The sequence below is a fragment of the Chenopodium album genome, chromosome 25 (assembly GCF_948465745.1).
Source record: "Chenopodium album chromosome 25, dcCheAlbu1.1, whole genome shotgun sequence".
Classification (NCBI taxonomy): Eukaryota; Viridiplantae; Streptophyta; class Magnoliopsida; order Caryophyllales; family Amaranthaceae; genus Chenopodium; species Chenopodium album.
In genome coordinates this window covers 10,220,067-10,244,240 of record NC_137858.1, presented here as the reverse complement: position 1 = coordinate 10,244,240, position 24,174 = coordinate 10,220,067, and the positions used below count along the sequence as shown (strand labels likewise).

The 24,174-nt window shown below is 33.3% G+C and overlaps 1 protein-coding gene across 1 annotated transcript; it reads right to left on the bottom strand.

Annotated features, from left to right (window-relative positions):
* Positions 1-908: 908 nt before the first annotated feature.
* LOC145614649 (uncharacterized) lies at positions 909-11,854 on the bottom strand. The gene is made up of 4 exons (XM_081669715.1): positions 10,890-11,854; positions 7,927-8,068; positions 4,850-7,846; positions 909-1,655 (listed from the first exon to the last, which is right to left on the bottom strand). Exons 1-4 carry the CDS (start codon positions 11,789-11,791, stop codon positions 1,299-1,301), a joined length of 4,398 nt encoding a protein of 1,465 aa, XP_081525841.1. The 5' UTR covers positions 11,792-11,854; the 3' UTR covers positions 909-1,298.
* Between the last annotated feature and the right edge of the window lie 12,320 nt (positions 11,855-24,174).

Below are 24,174 nucleotides of genomic sequence, written 5' to 3'. Positions count from 1 at the left end.
ATAATTAATAAGTTGTGAACTTATTATTTGTTCTCTGCTTTGTCCTTTCAATATTCGTTTTCACCTATAGCAACCCCACCCAAAAAAAATACTAAGTAATAGTAATAAAAATATATAAAAAAAAAAAAAAAAAAAAAAAAAAAACGAGGGCGAATATGAATATATTATCATCTCTAGAGAGTACACTCTCCATTTAAAGTTGAAAACCCTATATAATAACGAATCATACTACCTAATCCAAACAAACTTGAAACCCAGCTTATATAGTTATATAGTTATATGCATAAAAATGATTTGTCAAAAGATGTTTTCCAGACTGTTTTAGTAATCTTGACTCCAATAAAGTCCATCCAACTTAACCCAGTCTATGACTCGATACAACCAGAACCTGCAATGACTCGTAAACAGCATAACCTGACCTGAACCAAAAGACAATCTCATCTGCTTGTTTGCCATCACTACTCGCAAAATATGTAAAGCTTAAATCCATGTCAAGGATCAACCAATTATTTCCCTCAAACACAATAAAATCCAGCAGGGAAGAGGAGCAGAGAGACATTGTATCAAGAAATCAACAACTGTTGAAAATCCACAGAGAATTAGCAGTTATAAAAATTACAAGTTACCATTCCACCTCAGGAGACATTTTTACTACACAATATTTGGAGACGTACAACGTACAAGTATGTTATAAAAAAAAAAACCAAAGAATACAGTCAAACAAAACCACCATTCTACCTGAGAAGGCATTTAAACTACACATCATTCAGAGAAGTACGAGCAAGCCATCATGTAGCAAATAATACTATGCTGAACAAAAATAACTCATAATTACGAGTAAAGATCAAATAGAGAAGATCTGTAATACTCACCTATTAGCTTCATTCATTTTCTGAGAAACAACAGTAAAAGTCAACCATTAAGGAAAATATATTGCTACTACTAAGTGTTAAACAAGATAAGCCTAAAGCCCTTCAAAACATATGGGAGTTTCCATATCAGCAGATGCACAAATCTCTATAGATTGTTGCATTCTTAGAAACTCAACTAATGTAGCATAGCTAAGTATGATTAGCCTAATAAACTAAACGCAGCACTATACACATTGTTGCATTCATTATTTTCTCGATAGAAATCACACCTACAATTTCTACTCCGAGTAGAGCCGAGAACATGAATGAATGCATCATGGAACTAAATCAATTTACAACAAAACTACAAAATACAAATAGCATCAGCATCAGATGTGAACTTTACCATTTAAATTGCGCCGGACAACAAATGTAGGAACAACTCATCTACAGAAATTGCCCTGACATTCTAGCCTTGCAGGTTGGACATAGATAACCAATTGAACCAGCTTGCATTTCACAACCCAATGAATCTTGATGAAATTCATTTCCACACCAAACACATAATGTGCTAACAACATGTCCAGTCATCATATTTGGCATGGCGGTCGGTTTTTGATGCCAACCAAATCCTTGATTCATCTGTGCATTGAATGACATTACCTTTTGGTGATCCAATTGAGCATTCGACTCTTGCGTAGTCATGAAACTGAATTCCATTGGTTCCACATTGGTAGGTCTCAGCCCTTCGAAGCTTGAAATATTATCAAATTTCTCATTAGCAGCATACAGATTATTCCCACCCTAAAATAAGACAACACAACAATTCTCACTCCATCAGCATACATGATGACCAAGACTCTGAATCAGACATCATAACTAAAAGATATACAAGTTAAATGAGTATATCATAGAGGTATCTACATGGTTCCAAAACATGGTACTTGAGCACCAAAAACTGACCAACAAAAGAACGGACTTGAGCAAAATTAAGCAATCTTTGACCAAATATCTATACAATTTATTAAAAAGCATTTCTAAGAGTTTAGGTGCCACGTGGCATTCTCCTCTTAGTCAAAGGCTTTAAATGCATGGCTACCCTTCAATTTTTAAAAAATATTGTATTGCAAGGAGTTGAACACGCGATCAATCGAACCAAAAGGTAAGAACTTAACCACCATTCCAATATGACATCAATGTTTAATGATTAAAAATGAAAGATAATAAAGTCTTACAAAGGTATTTCCTTAAATGAGTTAGACTAGTAGATTTTATCACATACACTTATATAGTAATAACAACTCAACAAGCAAATAATATAGACATTTACTTGCCTCAATTCATAGTAGAAATCACACTAATATAAGATTTTTTCACAAACTTTAACAGTTTTTGTAAGAATTACAATTTGGGCGTCGTCCAGGACACACTGATTTATTTATTTATTTATGATTTTTATTAAAAGAAAAAGGGGACCAAGTACAAGTTTACTCAGTAGCAACTGAAACGCCCTCTCGTCCGAAAGAAAGGAAAAAAAAAAACTCCTTTTGCGACTTTGCCCACACCTCTTTTTTGGCCATACCTAAATTATACTCCCTCCATTTTAAAATATTTGCTCTATTTCTCTATGCGCGGAGTTTTAGGAGAAATTGGAAAAAGTAATAAAATATGAAGGTAGTGGGGTAGTTGGGAGAATAAAAAAAATGTAAAAAACAAAAATAGTGGAGAGAATGGAGGTGACAGGTAAGAGAATATGAAATTAATAAAATATGACTTATGTTGGGTCCACTAGGTGAAAGAAATGAATTAAATATTGTAAAAGCTTTCCAAATAAGGAAATGAAGCAAGTATTTAAAAACGGCCGAAAGTGAAAAGTGGAGCAAGTATTTAAAAACCTCCGTTTTTTTAGTACACCCGTATTCTTTTTTTAGGAAGTTTATTTTTAGTTGACACGTTTCCTTTTTGGATAAGTTTTATACCTTGCATTTCTTAGTGTAGCCCGTGGCTTTATTATTTTCTCTCATTCTCTTTCATGTCTTTAATATGTGTGCCTAAATTAAATGTGTCAACTAAATGAAAACAAAAAATATTTTCTAAAATATAACAAGTTAAACTTTGAACTTTCATATATAACACTTAAAGAAACATTGATATGTGACACCGTTATCAAAGAATTCAATTTCATGATAATAACTCCAAATCAAAATTTATATAATGAAGGTAAGTTCACATGTGTGATGTTCCACATATTTAAAATCAATATCTGAAAATGACCCCAACTCAAATGTGGCTATGGTCCAAGTGCACAAGGACATCCCATTAAACTTCCCTAGTCTTGTCCCTAGAAGCCTGGCTATTAACTCATCCCTTATATTCAATTAAAGATGGGATATTCCCAGAAAATATATAGGAGTATCTTTCAGCCAAAGACACCAGAATACAGCCATAAAAGGCAAACTGAAAAGCATATTTTCTTTATTACTCCTTGGCATACTCTGCCGGACAAATTCAGTGCTTCTACCCCACCCAAAAGATATTGATAATCCTCTTTCCGGTTTCAGTGCACATGTCGGAAGCGAGGTTTTTAAAAGGCCACGCTACAATGTATAATTTGAGTCAACCTTGAGCAACTAAGGTCCAAAAGTTAAAATTTTCAGCAGCACCTACCTAATGAGATTAGCAACAGAAAAATTTGACATTCATACTCCCTCTGTTCCAAATTAGTTGGCATATTTCTTTTATGACATTTGCTAACGCATACATTCAAATCACAAATATCTCTAATTATCAATAAATAAAAATAATAAAATGTTTATAATAAGAAAATTCACATTGAGAAAAGAAGAGCAAGATCTCACATGACTACGCTTTTAATTATTATAAATCACCAAAAAAAAAAAAAAAAAAAAAAAAGGAAGGAAAAGGAAAAAAAAAAGTAGATTTTATGAACAGTATCAAAAATAAGGTTAAAAGATAAAACTTAATAGAAGATGATCCCGTACCATCATCAGATCACACCTGAACTTAACACATTGGTGAGGTTGAAAGATTCCAAGACTGAAATGACGTAAAAACATAATAATAGAAAGATTTCTTCCATGTTCCATTCATGAGGAGGTTTACACAGATAAGGATCCCATAAAATTCTTTTGCTAGAGTGAAATGCCGAAAAAGTGGACTATGGAAACTGCAGAGGTGATAAATTAAACCAAAGAAGCTCAGAAAGCTATCCCATGATTCCCATCAAACATCTTCCTAAAATATAACTAATACATTTGATAAAAGTTGGGCAAAGAAAAAATTTGAGTAACAAATCTACCAAACTCCAACAACAGGAATGGAGGTGATGGAGCACAAGACAATCTGCTTGAAGTGCCCAGCCCCCTACCACTCCTCCCCAAAGCGCCAAAAGGCTTGACTTTATTGCCCAAAATTCCAAAGCCAAGTTTGCACAGACTAACTGAACAATGTCCTAAACCCATATCTGTTAATTGTCAAAAATGGTCAAAACTCACCAAAAGAGTCATTTCTTCAACCCCAAAACTAGAACATAATAAATTTCTCAGCAAAATCCTAATCTCCTTTGACAAACCAACAAGTAATTTTTAAGGTCAAAAGTGAGCATACATACAATAAACACAATTTGAGAGCAACATCGTAAAACTAATTTTATTTTATATTATTTCATTTTTGAAAAAAACACTACTGCATTCCACCAATTCAAGCTTAAAGCAGCATGATAATTACTATAATGTGCACATTAAAACCTGGTAGCAAGTCCAAGTAAGGTCAGATTCTTTACATAAAGAAAAGGTACTTTCTCCGCTACTCTTACGTTCTTATCCTCCACCAACCTGCTCAAGAAACTCTCCACTAGACTAATTCTACTTGGACTTTTTAGCCATAGGAACACAAATATGTACATTAAAATAAACATTTCTAGTTCGTACTTCCAACTCCAAAAAAAATGAAATATAATTTTATAATTTGATTTTTACCTTGTCTGACAGGAAATCAAATGCTTGATAGGAGCCAGATGACTGTCCCTGGGATGGTGAAGAATCCATTAAACCACTGGGTAAAATGTTTCCTTCTGTTGCTCTCCATAAAAAATCATTTGCAACACCCTGACTAGGTCTTCCACCACCATTTCCAAAACCAACCATTAAGTCTCGATCCCGAGAGTGTCCAAGTTCATCTAATTTAGAAAATTCCTGCATGGTCCCCATATATCCCTTGTTCAAACTAAAACCTGTGTCACATGTTTGCTGAATGCAAGCTTTATCCAAGCTATACCTGGTATCACATGTTTGAGGAACACTAGCTAGACTAAGAGAGTTTCCATAAGCCACCCTCTCTTGTTTGGACTCATCGCTAGTACTATAAGCTCCAGTTTCATTGCATTGCATGCCATAACTTTGCTGGTTCATACAGGGCTTGTTCAAGTTATATCCAGAATCACATTGCTGCTGAAGACCAGCTAGATTAAGAGTGTTTCCATGAGATATCCCCTCTCTCCTAGCTTCATTACTTTTTCTGTATACTCCAGATTCATTATGCTGCATACCATATCTTTGCTCATTCAGATGGACCTTGTTCAAATTAAACCCTGCATCTGAAGGTTGCTGAAGACCAACCAAATTAAGCAAATTATTATCAGAAGCCCTCTCCTGCTGAACAATTCCCCTGGCACCACTGTATATCCCCTCCCTCTCAACTTCATTATTATTTCTGTATACACCAGTTTCATTATGCTGAGCACTATACCTTTGCTCGTTCATACAGACCTTGTTCAAGTTATATCCTACATCTGAAGGTTGCTGAAGAGCTACTAGATTAAGTGAATTATTGTCAGAAGCCCTCTCTTGCTGAGAAACACCCCTAGCACCTCCATAAACCCTCGTTTGATTATCTTCAATGGTACATGTCTGCTGCCCCCACAGTGAAAAGGGGGATGTCCCTTCAGGAACAGTCTCATTCTGCACAGAACTAAGAAATCTTGCATTCATTTCAGGGATACTGTCAAAATCAAAAATCATCTTATTAGTCCTTGCGGCGTCCACCTTATCAAGTTCGGGAAGCTGCGTTGTAGTTGTAGTGGAAGGAACATCTGTCACATTATTCATGGCAACTTCACGCATGTGCTCGTTAATGGAAAGGTCCGACAGAAGACCTTTTGGAACTTGATTATGCTTATCCTCGACAAAGTTACTGAAGGCCCCTAGTAGATTAGAGACATCACTATGTCCTTGATCACTGCTAGTTATAACATTAGCACCTAAATGTCTATCATTACTTCCAGGAGTTATGATTAGGTTGCTTGAATTCAAAACTGGGTCATTTTTAGGCTCCTCACTTTTTTTATTTGACAGCTCTCTTGGGCTATTCTCAAGGCTACAAGTTTGCTCAACCTGAAAAACTCCTGTCTCTTTAGGTTCTATCATATTTTTAAGGGGAACTGTGTGAGCCTCATTTACGACATAACCACAACCATTATCATTTAATAGAAGAGCTGCACAGCTTTCAGGTCTTTCCTGAGATATACACCTCTCAGCATCAACTGCTTCTTCATTGTCTTCCAAGCTGCACATGTCGACCTCTGTCTCACTTACCATGCCAAAAAAATCTTTCCCAACATAGTTCTGCATCATAGTTGTAGATTGATCCCCTGATGGAGGACAAGAACTGTTCTCATTGGAGGGAGATTCCATAAGCTCAATCTTATTGGTGGATAAACCACATGTTTCCTCTTCCTTGCAAAGGACTTCTGTATATTCGTCCAAGCTTCCGATCTGCCGGACTTCATCAGCAGCCTCAATGCCCAGATCAAGATGGCCACTGTTGTTGGAATTCTCCATCAGCCTGTCATCATCCCCAACTTCCAAACTCTCACTAAAACAACTATGCTCGACAGTTTTAACTTCCAATGACCTATCTTCTAAATTCTGATCACCTAATGAGTTTTCTTTATTTTCAGTACGCAGATTATTTTCAGAAGCCATTTGCAAGAGGTTGACAGTGACATCATTTCCAAGATCTACCTGCTTGCTATCTGAAATGAAACAAGATTCATCATTTCCCACCAGTGCAAGTGAAGATTTTATTTCAGAATCTACACATTCATTTGCAGTTATTCCACCAAGGGTCTCGCATAAATCATCATTCTCATTATTATACACCTCCTCTGAAACAGAACAATTATCAGGCTTCATAGCAGAAAACTCAACTGCCTCCTCTACCTCCCTGCCAGTATTATCAGTAGTATGGGTGATTCCATCATGTTTACCAGAAGAATCTTCAGCTGATATTTTATCAATTTGAGCAGCTTCCTTATTCAGCTCAGCAGGAAGAGACATATTATTCTGGTCAGATTTATCATTTCCCAAAAGTGTTTCAGCCTTGCTACCAGCTTCAGGTTTACTATCAGATGAATTTGTATTAAGGTCGCTACTGGCTAGAACATTAGAAACTGAAGCAACAGGAACAACATTCATTTCTACATCTCCTACTGTCTCAGAGACAGTTACTGGGACTTCAGCAACAGCTACAGAAGATTTTTTTTGCTTGGTTGTCACTAGCATACCTGGTGACCCACCAATACTCTTCACATAGTTTTTCACATGTATGCCGACATGCCCAAAATAGCTGCTCCTCTCATGGAACACCTTGTTACAAAATTGACACTCATACTTCCCATCTTTCATCACAACATCATCTTCAACGGGTTCACCAGATTTTCGACGCTTCCTCTTGTGACATGATAAGAGGTGGCTCAATAGCTCATCCTTTTCATTAAAACCAGTGGAACATTTGTGGCACTTCAAAGCAGATGCTGCTTGCACCTCTCCTGGGTGAACTGTTGTCAACAAGGACAGTTGCTTTTCATTATTAGTAGTTTGCGAAGAAGAGAGCAGCTTCTGCTGATTTTCGTAAGCGTTAGATTGAGGAGTGACACATAATGACGAGCACTCAGTCTTAGTCCCCAGATCTGTACACTGTAAAGATTACATCAATTCAGGCACAATGGAAAATACAAAAGAAATGGATGTGTCAAAGTACAGCAAAAATGACTGACATTTTCAGAAGTAAATTTGTTGTCAGCCACTGAAGCTTCTGCGTACTGAACAGCAGTTAGCTGCTTTAAATCTTCAGGGCTAGTCAGGGAGAGCAAATAAGACGAGATTTCCTTGCAGGACACAAAATACCGTCCTTTAGGACTGCATAGCATCCAGCAGACAAACTGTGTGAGTAAAGATGATGTAACAACAAAACTACATGAAAAAACAAAAACAAATACAGTGAACTAATTTTATGAGACAAGTAGTTTTTCACAATTATTGTCCACGATTTTCAAAATAACATCAAAGATACCAAGCCAGTACTCTTACCATCAAAAGTTATAAACATGTGTTACAAAGTCAAGCATCACGCTTATGAAAAAAAAAAAATCTTTTCCAATCCCTCCCACCCCCCAAAATCCTAAATGGTAGGCTATAATAATAAGAGAGGAGATACAGATAGGAGAATTGGAGAACATAGCAATGTAATTTATTCCTGCAAGATCTATTTCTTCAGTGGCGGCAGGAATACTTGCTACATTCTTCTCTATCTAACTAAACTCTCTAGTACCCTTCATTTATACATTACAGTAACCATTGCAAACAAGATGAGAACTTAATAAGAAAATTTTTGTAGTCTAGAATTGGTCTTATCGGCTTTGTTCTTGGGTTAAAATCCAACGGGGCTTACAAGGAAAATAAGCAAAAGACTGCAAAAGTGAGAGAACAAATCAAGAATAAACCAATATGTCCTATTAGTACCTCATACACAGATACACTAGAATTCACTGAGCTGGCAAGAAGTCAGATAATTAACCTGACAATTATGCAGAGACATAGAGTAAATCCATGTATAAAAAAAACAAGGAGCACTAAGGTGATAGAGGTCCTGCTGCAACACATTGAAGAAAGGTGCACTTAATAGAATAAGATTGAAAGATCTGGTGTAAGTGTGACTTTGAATGCGCATCGCCCAGCTCAAAAAATGTGTTGTACCCCTTTTGCCTAGCGCCTAGGTGCACCTTAGGCACATTTTTCACACACTGAAGGAAACATGTATTAAAATTTATGAAGGTCAAAAATTGTACATGGAAGAAAAGATTCCTTTACATAACCAATTAGAACAGCTATTTCTCCTTAAAGATTGCAGCTTAGCATGTTGATGAGCACAATTGACTTTTTGCAAAACCCAAAAAACAAGTTCAATCAGGAAATCCTTGGGCTCAATTTCCCTAAATAACAATTTCAATTTAACAAATACGCCCATGACAAACCAAACACAAGTCCAAGTTTGACTACTTGTGTCTCCTTAATATAATTATTAAAATCATCAATCTCCTTGTTTCGACTTATGCAATTACATGGTTTAATAACCCATAAGATAGCCATATCAATTATCAAGGATACATGCATGATGCGACTTAAGAAGAATTTCAAAAAAAAAAAAAAAAAAAAAAAAAAAAAAAAAAAAAGAAGAAGAAGAAGAAGAGATATTGGTTACGTATATGACACTCCATGGCCCTTACATTAAAGAGTTTGAACTACTAAATAATTCAAAACAAGGTCGATTGTAGACTTTGGTGGCTTTCCAATAACATATTACACAACTCGATACGACTTATAGATATTAAAAAAATGAATAAATAAAAATTATAAGCATTCGAAAGTAAGTGTTGCAGATTAATCAAGAAAAGTGGCAAACCAATATAAAAAAAGGCGTGGATTCAAAAGAAGAAAAAAAAAGTGGCGAATCATCCAAATTAAACAAGGCATCTATACATTGTGCATAGCTGATGAATTTTGGGCAGATAAATTAAGAAGCTGCAAAGATTATACTCCCTCCGATTTTTAAGTGACACTTTCCTAGAGCGGCTGTTTGTTTTTTTCAAGTGTCTAAACCATTTTATCAATTATAAACCACAAGATATAAACCAACCACCTAATCAATACATTCAAAGATCATACCACAATTCGAAATCTTTACATGTATCCAACTACTATAAATTCTTTTCAACAATGCACAACTAGTAGCATTTTTCTTCCTAATAGCATCTTAATCTATACCATTATGAACCTACTTGGTAATACTCCTTAATGAATTCTAATTCACAATCTATAATCCAAAAATGTCATAGTTTATAGAATTTAGCATTAATCTATAAAGAGCTACTTTTTTACCTCTTTATGAATTAAATCCATGATGAAAGTCCTAAAAGGCATAAATCCTCGTCATCCAAGTCACCAAAGCCTTCTACCCAAAGTTAACATAGAAACTCCAATCTTATCAAAAGTCCAATTTGCTTCTCCAATCTCGAAATAACCTAGGTATTGCGACTTTGTAACCTAGTATTGGATGAGCTCTACTTTGTAACCTAAGATTGGATGAGCTCTACAACAAGTAAAGTCCCTGATAGCTTCAACACATTCCTATCAAAGACCCATACTAATCTTCTAAGGAAATTTAGTGCTATCTATCTTTACCACACTAAAAAAAAGCTGGTTTTCCAAGTTTAAACAATCCTTTCTTCATTGCAATTTGATTCACATCTCTATAATTGTACAATTAACTCTAATCCCATCAATTATAACTTATTCAATCAAAAACTAACAAAACATGTATCGATTGAACAATTACCATCCACTAATGGCTCATTACACTTGATTGAATCAATTGTAGTTCACTGCCCTAACATTGCACAGTTGATCAAAACTCTTGATCAATTCGAGCTTTCTCTATTCACGAAAACCATTGCATATCATTCCATAATTTGCAATGCATCCACATGATCCATTATTCAGTTCTACTTCAAAGTTCTTATCCTTCCTTAATTTGTTTTGATCAATAGAAACAACTAAAACTCAATTCAACAAAGAATAAGAACCTCTATACCTAACAATCAACAATTCAACCACCAACATTACAACAAAATCATACGAGTATAAAATCAATCGAAAGACATCATAAGAAATAAAGGAAAACCTTATATATCGGCGACAAAACACCCAAGCGCGACCGAGCTTCTTCTTCATAGCAATCAAAACCTTCCAACCATTAGGCAAAAAATCACCAAACTCATTAGCATCAACAATCTTCCTCTTCTTCCTCCTACTCCCCCAAACTCCATTCAAATCCCTAATAAACCCTAACAATTCCTCAGGACTTTCCTTCCCTTCCGTCCGCCGCCTTATCTCCTCCCCATACGGATCCTCCTTCTTCGCCAACTCCGCCAAATTCACCACTTCTCCATTTCTATTCACCAACTCCTTCTCTCTCTCCTCCTCTAACGCCGCCTTCTCCTCCTCATCCTTCACTTCTTCCTCTACCAATGCGACCGTCGTCACTGGCGTCGCAACAACACTCGTCAACTCACTCTTCGCCTTCCTTCCTCGCTTCCTCTTCCTCTCTCCTCCACCTCCTCCGCCGCCGACGCCGACGCCTTCCTCGCCAGCGAGAAAGGCGTCGCTATACTCAACATTAACAGGAACAAGCGCGGAGAAGTCGTCGCCGTCACCATTACCGACGTCGTGAATTCCGCCATTGAAGAGCGACTTGAAGAGAGAGATGATACGAGAGTTGTCGGCGTCGAGAGGAGTGAGAGAAGGGCGAGGTTTGGGAGGTGTAGCGAGATTGTTACCGACGTTGCGCGGGGCAAGGCGGAGACGGGAGTAGGTTTGTTTGCGACTGCCGGCGGATTCGTTGAAGACGGAGCGGTCGATTTTGGGGATGACGACGTCGTCGCAACGGCGGAGGTCGAAGGCGTGGGCGGAGCAAAGGGAGAGTGCGGTGAGTTCGGACTGAGAGAGGAGACGGAGATCGATGGTTGGGATTGATTCGAGGGAGAGGCGATCGGACGGTGGTGGTGGTCCGACGGTGGATGCCATGGTGGGGTGAAAAATGGTGGGGGGAGAGAGAATGGTGGAGGGTTTGTGTTGGTGGGTTTGTGAGAGAAGGGAAGTACGGTGTCGTAGGGAGAGAGGGGGGTGGGGTGGTTGAGTTTTGGGCTAGTGGATTTTGGGCTGGGTTTGTATTGGGCTTGGGAGATTTGGGCTGGGTTGGGGTTTTTGGGCCTTAATGGGTCAAAGGTTAAAGGGATTGTTTTTGGTTTGTTTGGCATGGTAGATTAATTGTTTGAAGGGTGAAACTTGAAAGATAGAAGTACTTCCTATTTGGAGTTTTTTTTTTTTTTTTTAAGGAACTTTCTATTTGGAGTTAAAGCAATTCATTCTAAGAAAGAAATGCTCCCTCCGTTCTTAATAGTTCTAACTTGCTTGTGTTTGTATTCTTGTATTTTATGTTACATGGAAAAAGTGAGGGAGTATTGCAAAAAGTCAATAAAGTAGAAGAGAATGGCTGAATGGATAATAATAGTGTTGAGTATAAGAAAAAGGTGGATAATTTAAAAGAAAATATGTAAGGAGGTGTTTCAGATCATACCAAATTAAATTGTACGAGTAAATAACAAGTTAAACTAAATCGAATCATATAACTTGATTCAAATTACATTTACTCTCTTTTAAAACTACTCTATACTTTGTTTGTTGTACATTTCAAACCAATAGAAATAAGAACATATTAGATAAACTAATAAAGAAATAACAAGACAGTGGTGGTGAGGATATTAAGGTAAGAGTCACTTTGTTTGAACTTATTAATATATTATCTTATTATCTCCGATAAAATTAGTTTTGACACATGCATATATAAAAGTTATGTATCAAGATAACGAAAACAATTTCAATTTCAAGTAATTTAAGTTTGGATAATGTAATTAAGCAAAATTCGTTAAACCAAACAGAGACTAAGTTTTTTTTTTTTTTTTTTTTTTTTGACACAAAGAGCCTAAGTTATTGATTACTTTGAATTATGGTTTGAGCTATATAGTGATTATATTGTGTTTGTGGTTATAGTAAACTTATTTCATACTCCCACTACTCATACTATTACAAAGCTTGTATTCCATTTTGGATAAACCCAAATTAAAAGCTTATTTCTATTTAAAAATTGTATTTTTTTAACAATATTACCCTCTTTTATTAATGATGGCTTTTGATGACATCAATTCTCAACACTTTCTCTCCCTATCTTCAATAATTCCCATCTACTTTTTCTTTCTGTATATCTCTCTAACCCCACATGCAAATTTATACTCCCAATCATTATATTTAAAGAATCTACAACCTATTTAACTTCCGTAGAACCAAATAGGCTTTGTAATAATCGAATGAGACGGAGGGCGTTTTATCCCCCCCCCCCCCCGGTCCCATAATAACTGAAACATTGAACTTTTTTATCACTATTCACATATTAGTTTTGACTATATAGCTTTTTATTAGCATAATGATAACAACATATATTTTATCATAAGATATGTTGTTAGATAGATATTGATATTAAGTTTCATAATATAACCATTTTTTTTTTGGTAGTTTCCATTAATATTTTACTCGTATAAAAATAAGATTAAAAAAGTACATCAACATGTATGAAAAGTTTAAATGTGTCAATTATTCTGGGATAAAATGAGTATGTTGATAAGTGATTGAATCAAGGAGAGTGCTTGTTCTAGACGGTTGTCTAAGGTAAGGGTTATTAAGAATTTTTACCTTTTAGGCTATCCATTATTCCATACACAATGAATATGCTTTTTGTAAAAAACTTTGAATGATCAATTAGTGATGATCACTTGAATTTATAATACGGAGTATAAGTTTCTTCTATATTTGTTCTATTTTATTTTCACATTATTTCATTTGATATTTTTTGTATTTAATATCTTTATTTTCAGTGAATTATGATTGGATTTCCACAAATCCAGTAAAGACAATGTATAAAGTAGGAATGTGATAAGTATTTCTGTTAACTAGGCCATATTCCACATCCCTTTTACACCAACAAGGGCTTTTGTCTTTGAGAAATTATAAACCTCGTTACTTTTATTAGCATGCATGGCCACTTCTGACGAAACAAATACCAAATCGGATCGACAATTCGACATTATAATTGACAATTTGACATGCCACTCACTATGCTACCTTTGTAAGTTCGTAGACTTGTAGGCTTATGACTACAAATGCAAGAAAGTCTTGAATGAGAACGGATACCTAATTAATTACCTATATATATGTAATACGGAGTATCATTTATTCATTTTAGCGTGACACATTATTATATACATTCATATACACTAGTAAAATTAAAATCTATGTTACACTATAATTGTGAGATCGTGATACAATACCTTATATAATCTTAAAATGGGATTCTACTAATCCACCCTAATAAATTATAAATCGTTTAAGCTCAAGGTTGAGTTTATAGTGTTAAATTGTGACTCGAAATCTAGTAGGGATGACTTTGAATGCTTATATCTCTCAAACTACAACTGATTTTGAGGTGATTCAAGTTGGAGGTGATAGCTTGGTTCAAGAGCTTTCCAACGATAGGTCATATGCCCAATTCCGATAAGAAACGAGAAAGTTATGACCGTTTTACGAAAACCTGACGAAGTTGGAAATTTGCAACGAGGCTGCGAGCTATAGCTCTATGCGAGTGAGCTATATAGCTCGGCCACTATGACGACTTGCTGCAGGCATGAGCTAGCTGCCGAGCTATAGCTCGGTAGTTAGGTTATTCTAGGATAATTGATGGAATATTTCCTAAAGTTATATCTTTTCTATGACGGCTATTTGAGTATACTTGGGGAACAATCTTAGGGTTTTATTAGGGTTTCCTTGTGTTATAAAAGGACCCTTTAATTGATCAATTAGATCATACCTTTTGAGCCATTAGATTTAGGACTCCTTGTATTATTCTCTTGTTTCTTTCTCCATTATAGTGAAGAAGCTCTCGAATCCCTCACCCGGCTACCCGTGGATGTAGGTCTATTTTGACCGAACCACGTAAATCCTTGTGTTCTTTGTTTGTCTTCTTTATTGTTTTTCTCTTCCTTAATTTCATTGACTTGTTCCGCATTAATCAAACACAATTACACCCTTATTTCCTAACATATAGAATGGTCCATAACCTCCTATCCCAATCCCCACAATTCACATGCCCTTCATAAATTTTCATTATAGTGACTTTTAACCAATGATATTTGGTTGAGACGTGAGAGTATACTTGTTGTTTGTTTGTCCTTTATTTTAAGGCTTTTGCCTTACACGTTCTTCACCTGGCCTCATTTTCAACACTGGCCATATTCATCATAATGAGTCATGAACACATAAGAAATGCATATGTAGTATCTTCATCATATGACAATTCTATTAGGCCCAACCGCCCAAAGGAGCTGGTAATTTACCAATCTTTATATGCCTTAATTTTTTTTTTACTCCGTATTTTATTTTATTTTTGAGGAATTATATGCATTAATTAATCTAATTACATTTTCAAAACTTAGGAGCATATATATTATAATACGGAGTATAACTTAATTATAACACTTATAAGAGATGTATTAACTCTATCCTACTTGAATGTATGTATCAACGTATGAGAGAGATGTTAGTTTTCAATACAAAACCCTACATGATTAAAGTTGTGATGTTACTTAAAGTAATATTAACAAGCCAAAGATACGGACAACTTGGTTACCAATTATCACACGCAAGACGCATGCTTTATTTGAAAAATTTTTAGATTTACGATGATGAAAATTCTAATCTAACATTCTAACATGTAGGGTGCACTGGTGGACTGGTGGTTGGTCTTTATTCGTAAGCTAGCTCATAATAATTACAGAATTTACAGTAACTCATTATCTACAAATTAAAATTGAGTGGGTTTAAATAATATTAAATTTGGCAAAAATGACATAATGTACTACACTTGTAATAATAATTAGGCGGCCATATCAAGGTTAGTAGAGTGAGGATAATGTGCTATTAGAACTACTTCGATCCGTATGATGTTGAATTTCTTTGGTAAACATTATATTGAGACATACAGTACGAAACAAGCATGATGATGCATGAATATATGTGTTTTCTATAGATCTTATTTTTCGTGGAGTTACAACGACATTATTAGTTTAATATTATTTCATATTTAAAATAGATTTGGGAAGATATGTCTTACCAAACACGTACAAGTCAAAAGTTGTTGAAATTTAAAGAGTAAAACTATGTATACAAATAAAGAAAATAAATTCAGAACGTTTTGCGTGAGACCGGACTCACGTGAGTCCGGGCTCATTAATTAAAAAGGCGCGGGCCTGACCAACCCGACCAAAGCCCGCGCGCCATTTTATAAATTGTCTTAATTTTGTCGTTTTCATCATTTTAATCATTTTCATAAAATTTCGAGCGTCGTCATTCACTGAAATTCAACCACTTCATTTTCCCAAAATTTCATAAAATTCAAATCTGCAAAATTCATATAATTCAAATCTGCAAATTCCAGAAAAACATGGAGAAATCAAACAATAGGATGATGATTGAAGGAGATTCTGATTCACCTATAGAATCAATTTGCAGCTCAATTACTGCTGAAAAAGGTACAATCTAATTCATAATTTTCATTGCATGTAATTTCAAATTTCATATAATATTGATTTCGATTTATAATTCGCATGATTTCAGATTGTATTATACCGATTTTGAAATATGAATTTCGACTTATAATTCGCATGCAAGCCAAATTGAATTTCAGATCGTATTAAATTTCAATTTAATATCAGATCGTATTTAAATTGGAGTTAATTTCTACTTATTATTAGCAATTAATGCCAATCGAATTTCAGATCGTAGTTAATTTCAACTTATAATTTGAAATCAGGCCTAATTTATTTTCAGATACTCAGTTTACTATAGTATTCGATCGAATTCAATTTCAACTTATGATTTGCATGCAAAACTATTTTTGATAATTGCAGATTGAAATTCAAATATACTAACACTAATGATGAATGCAGCAGATAATGTTATTCTAGAAGAAAATATAAATGAAGAAAGAGATGATGCAGAAAGAGATGAAGATACTGCAAGTATAATAGGTATACAGATAATTAAATGTTCTGTAAAAGTATACACTGTAATTTAGCAATCTCCTTGTTTGAGGGATCTAAACTTGAGGCTAGCTTCAAATCCCAAAATGCCAAATCTCTTCTATGAAGCTCAATTTCTGCCATTGTTCTTCTAAACAAGGCTTTAACATTAGATGGGTTAAAGTCTAATATAATTATCTATTTTCCTGACTAATATAACTTTATTCCTGAATATTATAATCTAATTTCTGATTCGAACATTATTTTGATATTTTGACTATTTTTTGTTACTGAAATTAAATTAATATTATTCCTGATTGAAACAAGTTTATTCCTGAAGCATACAATTTAATTTCTGATATATTCAAATTAATTCCTGAATAAAATTTAAAATACTTGACGTACATATTTTATTTCCTGACCAAAGAAATCTTAAAGCTGACAAACGTAATCTTATTTCTAATTGAAACAATTTTATTCCTGAAATATATAATCTAATTCCTGATATCATAATATTTTAATACCTGACATACAAAATTTAATTCCTGACAAAACAAAACTAATAAGTGACATAAATAATCTAATTCCTGAAAAAATAATCAACAACATATTATAATCAGATACAAATATTATTATTTCTGACTTATATTATCTATTTCCTGATTAAATGTAAACATAATCCTGACTGAGATCTTTTATTTCCTGACTAGTATTTAGTAATTCCTGATTTAAATAATGTAATTCCTGACGACATGATAATACTTAAGTATCATAAATTTAAAGAACATTTATTTACTGTATATAATATTTTATTTCCTGACAAAAATAAATTATGATATGTTTCATATATACTTTTCTTGCAGATTATTACAAATATGAGAAGGATGAAAACATAAGTAAATGTCTAGCAGGTTATACTGTATCAGACTACAATGAGGGATTTGTTTTATACAAAGCTCATTCAAGGACTGTTGGTTTCAGTGTCAGAAAATCAACAAAGAGAAGAGATAATAATGATCAATTGTATGAGTTTTATTTTAGGTGTTCTAAAGAAGGGCATACAAAGGGTAAAATGAAGATGGCAGCTGAACAAAATTCGGTGGAAATACCCATATTGGGTAAAACTGATGAAAAAAAGAGAAAAGATAGGGAGGTAAATGAGACAAGAACTGGTTGCAAAGCTCATATTCGTTTCAAGAAAACCAAAGAAGGAAATTTCGAAGCTGTTACACATGAGTTGGAACATAATCATGAATTGGTTATAGCAGTTCAACGTAATCATCTAAGATCAGAAAGGCAAATATCAGCACCAATGGGTGAACTAATTGAAAGCATGGTTGAAAGTGGTATCAAACCAATGGATGCTTACAATTATATCACCAATGAAGCTGGAGGAGAAGAATGTGTAGGTCATACTAAGAGAGATCACCTAGACTATGTATCAAGGGTGAAAATGAGTATGGTTGAAGGTGACGAGTTATAATGTATCTAAATATTATTATTTTTAAACTGACTATCCATATCTATTTTCTGACAAAAACTATCTAATTCCTGACTAACATAATGTAATTCCTGGGTATAAATTTTAAAACATTTAATTACTCTATATAAATACTGATATTACAATTCCTGAGCATAATTATCTATTTTCTGACTAATATTATCTTAAACCTGACTGAGTTATAATAGATGTGAATATTATTATTTGTAAACTGACTATCCATATCTATTTGCTGACAAGAACTATCAAATTCCTGACTAATGTTATAAATCTTAAAACATTTAATTACTCTATTTAAATATTGATATTATTATTCCTGACTATTATTATCTATATTCTGACTAGTATTATCTTAAAACTGACTAAGTTATAATACATATGAATATTTTTATCCTAAAACTGACAATCCATATCTATTTTCTGTTAATAATTATCTAATTCCTGACTAATATATGCTAATTACTGACTAATGTTATAAATCGTAAAAATTTAACTCTATTTAAATATTGAAATTATTATTCCTGAATATTATTATCTATTTTCTGACAAATATTATCTAAAACCTGACGAGTTATAATGTATCTAAATATTATTATTTTTAAACTGACTATCCATATCTATTTTCTGACAAAAACTATCTAATTCCTGACTAACATAATGTAATTCCTGGGTATAATAAATTGTCAAATATTTAATTACTGCAAATTATATTGGTATAACAACTCCTGACTATTATAATCTATTTCCTGACTAATTTTATCTTAAACCTGGCTGTGTTAATTTTATTTCTGAATAATATATCATAATACCTGATCTATAAAATCTAATTCCTGATATGCTAATTCCTGAGTAAGATAAATTTGAATACAGACAACAACAACTTAATTTCTGATGAAAAACATCTAAATACTGAAAAACATATACTATTAGCAAAATAAAATAATACAATTAAAGATAATATAATAAAATTCTTATTTCTGATATAAATAATATAATTCCTGACTATATAATAGTCAATCCTCAAAATAATCAAAATTACAACTAATGTAATTACATCAAAAATAACAAAATCCTACACAAGAATATTCAAAGTAAAATCAACAATTTACATTTCATCGAACACCTGGCGTGCATCTGAATATACAAAACAATATTTTTCCGAATTTAAAAGAATTTATTTCGAATATCACACCTCACAGATCGACTTCTTTTAGAACGTTTAGGACCACGCTTCTTAGAATGCTGTGAATCATCCCTACAAAACAAGAACAAGAATAAAAAAAAAATTACTGACAATTGTTTTCATAAAAAACGAATAAGCAAATAATAACTAAAAAATTTATTAACCTTTCTGGCATTTCAACTATCTTCGGAGGCTGTTTTGATGATCGTTTAGTTCGTTTCATATAAACTTTTAAAGGAGAATCATCAGTAGGAGGAAGGCCAGCCATTAATGTAGGTGAGGAAGACGGAAATTAGGGTTTATGTAAAAAAAATGAAAATTAAGTACATGCAAATATAAGCTAGAAAATGAAGAAGTGATGCGAAATTTTAGGGAAAATGTAGTTAAGTTGAGAGTAATGGAGTGTAATGGAGTGTAACTGCAGAAAACGTGGGGAAGAAGAAGGAGGAGAAAGGCGGAACGTTGGAAGACGTTTTTTTTTTTAAAAAAAAAAATCAAAAAATGATTGATAATTAATAGTCGGGCCGCGCGCGGGCCGAACTATTAAAAGACGGGCCGCGCGCGGGCCTGTAAGTAGAACGGACTCACATGAGTCCGTTCTACACAATATTTTTCGAAATAAATTACTCCGTACTTCATACTTCGTAGTGAATTATGAGTACGTGTGTTATCTGTTTTAATGTCTACTCGAATTTGGATTTCAATTTAAATAATACAAGTAAAATTATTATAATGATTATAATTCCTCAAAACTAGTTTCTATTTATTGTTGTCCGCTTTCAAAACCATAATAATCGATCATTGTAGACATTATTTAAGCTCATTATTACTCCTTATATAACTTAAATATACCATAGACATGACAAATTGGTAATTGAATTTCAAGTAATATGACCGCAATTACAAAACATTTAAGTTTCAAACTAAATAAATAACTCTACCTAGAGTCCTAGATACAATTGGAAAAGGCCACAAATTATTAACTACACACACCACAAATTCTGAGATTTTAAATATTTTAAGCTGATCTTTGAAAATGATAGACGTGTAATAATAGTAAGATCCAAATTGCACATGCAAAGTTGTAAACAACTTGGATCAAAATTTTTTAAAAAAAGTTGAAAACAACTTGGACCTCTTCTTCAAAATAGCTCATAGTATTACCATCCACATCATAAAAATTATAAATATCAATTTGTACACTATCTTTACATTATCGACGACTTTACCTTTAATTCAAAATGATATTGCTTAACTTTTTTTGTCTTAACATATCCCTAAAATAAAGATTATCGTCTTATTATTAGTTAGCATGATTCTAACAATCACTCGATATTGTTATTTGTAAAATGAAAATTAAAAATGAGACCAGACCGTTTTTAAAGAACGATTAGAGTACACAAGAGTCGGACCAATTAGGTGAGAATAGTTTTGTCCTACTTGGGCGGACCACATGACTAGTGATAAGCATATTTGATTTTTACTACTCGTACCTCAATTGATATGAGAGTGTCGTTATCAATTGTGCCAATCCAACTAAATCAAATGCCAAGAATCTGTATTAGAAGATTCCCTTACCGTGGAAATTTATGGTAGGAACGTATACGGATGCCCATGTGACGGCTTTCAATTTTCCGTCACTAGTACATCTTTCACGTACGGCAGTTTAATTTCTCTATGTTTTAAAATAATTATTAAGATATTGTTCTTTTTTTTCATCTATGATTTTTTTTTTTTTTTTTTTTTTTTTTTTTTTTTTTTTGTTGGCAACGACATCTATGAAATTGGTTTAGTCATTAATCAATACTCCGTATCTTGTTATCGTTAGTATAGTCCATAGAGGAATAGAGAATATTGGTGCATGATTACTGATTACTCTTCAAGATCTCATCAATCTCTTTTTTAGAACAGAAACTAGATTATCCCAGTGCGATGCACATTTGGTTTTTATCTTTGTTGTAATTTATGTTTTGTAATTTATCCATACTAATGTATCGTACATAAAGATTAGAAATAAATAAACAATATATTGTATATGAAAATTAGAATTAGATATAAAAAATAATTTAAATTTAAAGAAAGTAAAAAAAAATTAAAACCACGATCAAAGATCAAATAAATTAGGTTTGTGAAACCATAATTTAAGAGAGAAACTTGGTTAATTGAATTATATAGAGACACTTATGCATTGAAGTCAAAAATAAAAAATAAAAAAAATTAGTAATTGATGACATCACACAATTTTTTATGTGAGTATGACACGTCGGATAGTTTGAGAGTTAATGATGTCAGCAATGTTTTGTTTTAGTAATTATTAATAGACTATTAAAAATAAATATATTTTTTTTTAAAAAAAAATGCATCTTTTACAAACATATCTAATACTCGTAAATTAACACTTTTTTTTTTTTGTTGAAGGAAGTAAATTAACATTATTGATATTATACTAATAAAAAAGTTACTTGAATCAACAATAATTAAGTTAAAGTGTTAAACTACTCCAATGACACACCACATACAGTGCACGGTACATCCCACCCCATGATTGTATGTAAATAATACATATAGACTTGCTTTCTGATTAAGAGTAATGTTTTTTTTGTTCAATTCTTCTTTCCTTCTTCACCAACCCTTGAACCCTTGTTCAAATGCAACCAACCAAATGATTTATGGCAATATGACACAAGGAGGGTTGGTCTGATTAAGAGTAATGTTGCAACAGTGTAGTCATACATAATATGATTCAGCAACAATATTTAATAATATTATAAGAAGTACTGATACAATTGAGTTAAGGGTTCACATAATTATGTTTTACTCTGTATATCACACAACAAAATTGTCTTTACGTGCAACAATAACAATACAAGGACTCATTAAGGCATCAAATTTGGCCATTGTTATTACTTTTATAGAAATGAGGGTTGTTTTTATTTGCATTCTTATATATAGCAAATTGTATTTATGTGCAACAATAACAAGTAGAACTCAGTAAGGCATCAAAGTTTGCCGTTGCTATTATTTTTAAAGAAATGAGGACTACCAATCATATTTCCAAAATATAGTTGAATCAATCAATTATTAGTATTTTCTAGAAGTGTATGTTATAATAATCAAATCTGATTATGATGGAAACCAGAATTCCCAAGAACATCAATCTGTTGAGCTTCTTTGTAAGATTCTTGTGTTCACTCTTAGACACCTATATATGTACAAAATAACAAAATACTTAGCCTTAGTTTGGTGTACATAATTTGTGTGCAAGACCATCTAATGAGTCCAATTCTTAAATGTTACACAAGTACACAACAATTAGTTACTTATGATTGCAACATTTTTCTACTTCATTCAATCGTATTACCCCATCAACTTTTATATATTTTATTTATCAACTACACGTTACCCTGATAGGTACCCACTTATATTCACTACCTCGATATCTCTAATTTTGCTATATAGAGATACGGTGTGTTTGAGAGTAGTACATAGACCGGTGGCCGAAATAATGGTTGGGAGGTCGCTGGCCGGATAAGGTGGTGGAGGTGGAAAAGGGAGGGAAGATGCGGGGGGGGGGGGGGGGGGGGGGAGCTAGTATAGTTGTATTTAGTGATCTAATTTTGTTTTTGGGTGAGTTGTGATTAACGTGGACAAGATTGACACCTGACAATTCATTTTGTCAGTTATGACTAGACATCATGTGCTAATGGGCCCTAATAGCCCAAATGAATTGAGAAAGGAAAAAACACCTATTCCTGTTTTGTGGATAAAACGATTTGTACGTTGAACCACCTGATTTTGGAATGGATAATTATTAAAATTAGGATGACTTAATTATGATTAAAATATAATTAATCAAATTGTAGGTAGACCTAACTTTAAGGTTTATGTCATTTCCATTGTCAACTATTCTTTGATTTTTAATTATACAAATGTCATGGTTGATGCATGTCATACAATATGCAAGTTTGAGGAAGAAATTCAGATCAATGGTTGATACATGAATTATAATTATACTATCTCCGTTTCATATTAATTGCAACGATTTGATATAAAGTAGAGAGGATAAATATGTAATCGTTGCAAGTAATATGAAACAGAGGTATTATTATAAATATGAATATCCTTTAAGATAGAGGTAGGTATATTGTCCGTAGTCATTTGATGTACTCTATTATTTAAATTTATTTTCAAAGAAGTTCTAAAAGCCTCTAATTATCATTAATTTAAGTCATACAACAAGCATGTACAACTGATAGTTTACAACAATGAAAACAGATTTAACAAAATCAATTAAGAACTGAGCTAAGAACTCAAATATATAGATATAACAATTCTGCATTCTTGATTGGTTGTCTCATACAACTCCATACATGGCTCCGTTGTCGTTTCATAATTTTGGGATTCTTGTGATAACTTTGTAACCTGAATATGAACCATCAACACCAATTGTAAGATTCGTAACCCCGCATAACTTGAGACTATACCAATTACCCAAGAACACCTTGTACTCTGTATTTCGAAAGAGGTTAAAAAAAATCATATCTTTCATGTCTTTCGAAGGAGATTGAAAGAAAATACTTCCTTTTGGGAAATGAAA

Coding starts and splice junctions, on each gene's coding strand:
- LOC145614649 (XM_081669715.1), bottom strand. CDS start 11,791: ATGGCATCCACCGTCGGACCACCACCACCGTCCGATCGCCTCTCCCTC. Junction 8,069..10,889: donor TTTTGTCGCCGATATATAAG/GTTTTCCTTTAT, acceptor GATGCTATGCAG/TCCTAAAGGACGGTATTTTG. Junction 7,847..7,926: donor ACAAATTTACTTCTGAAAAT/GTCAGTCATTTT, acceptor TAATCTTTACAG/TGTACAGATCTGGGGACTAA.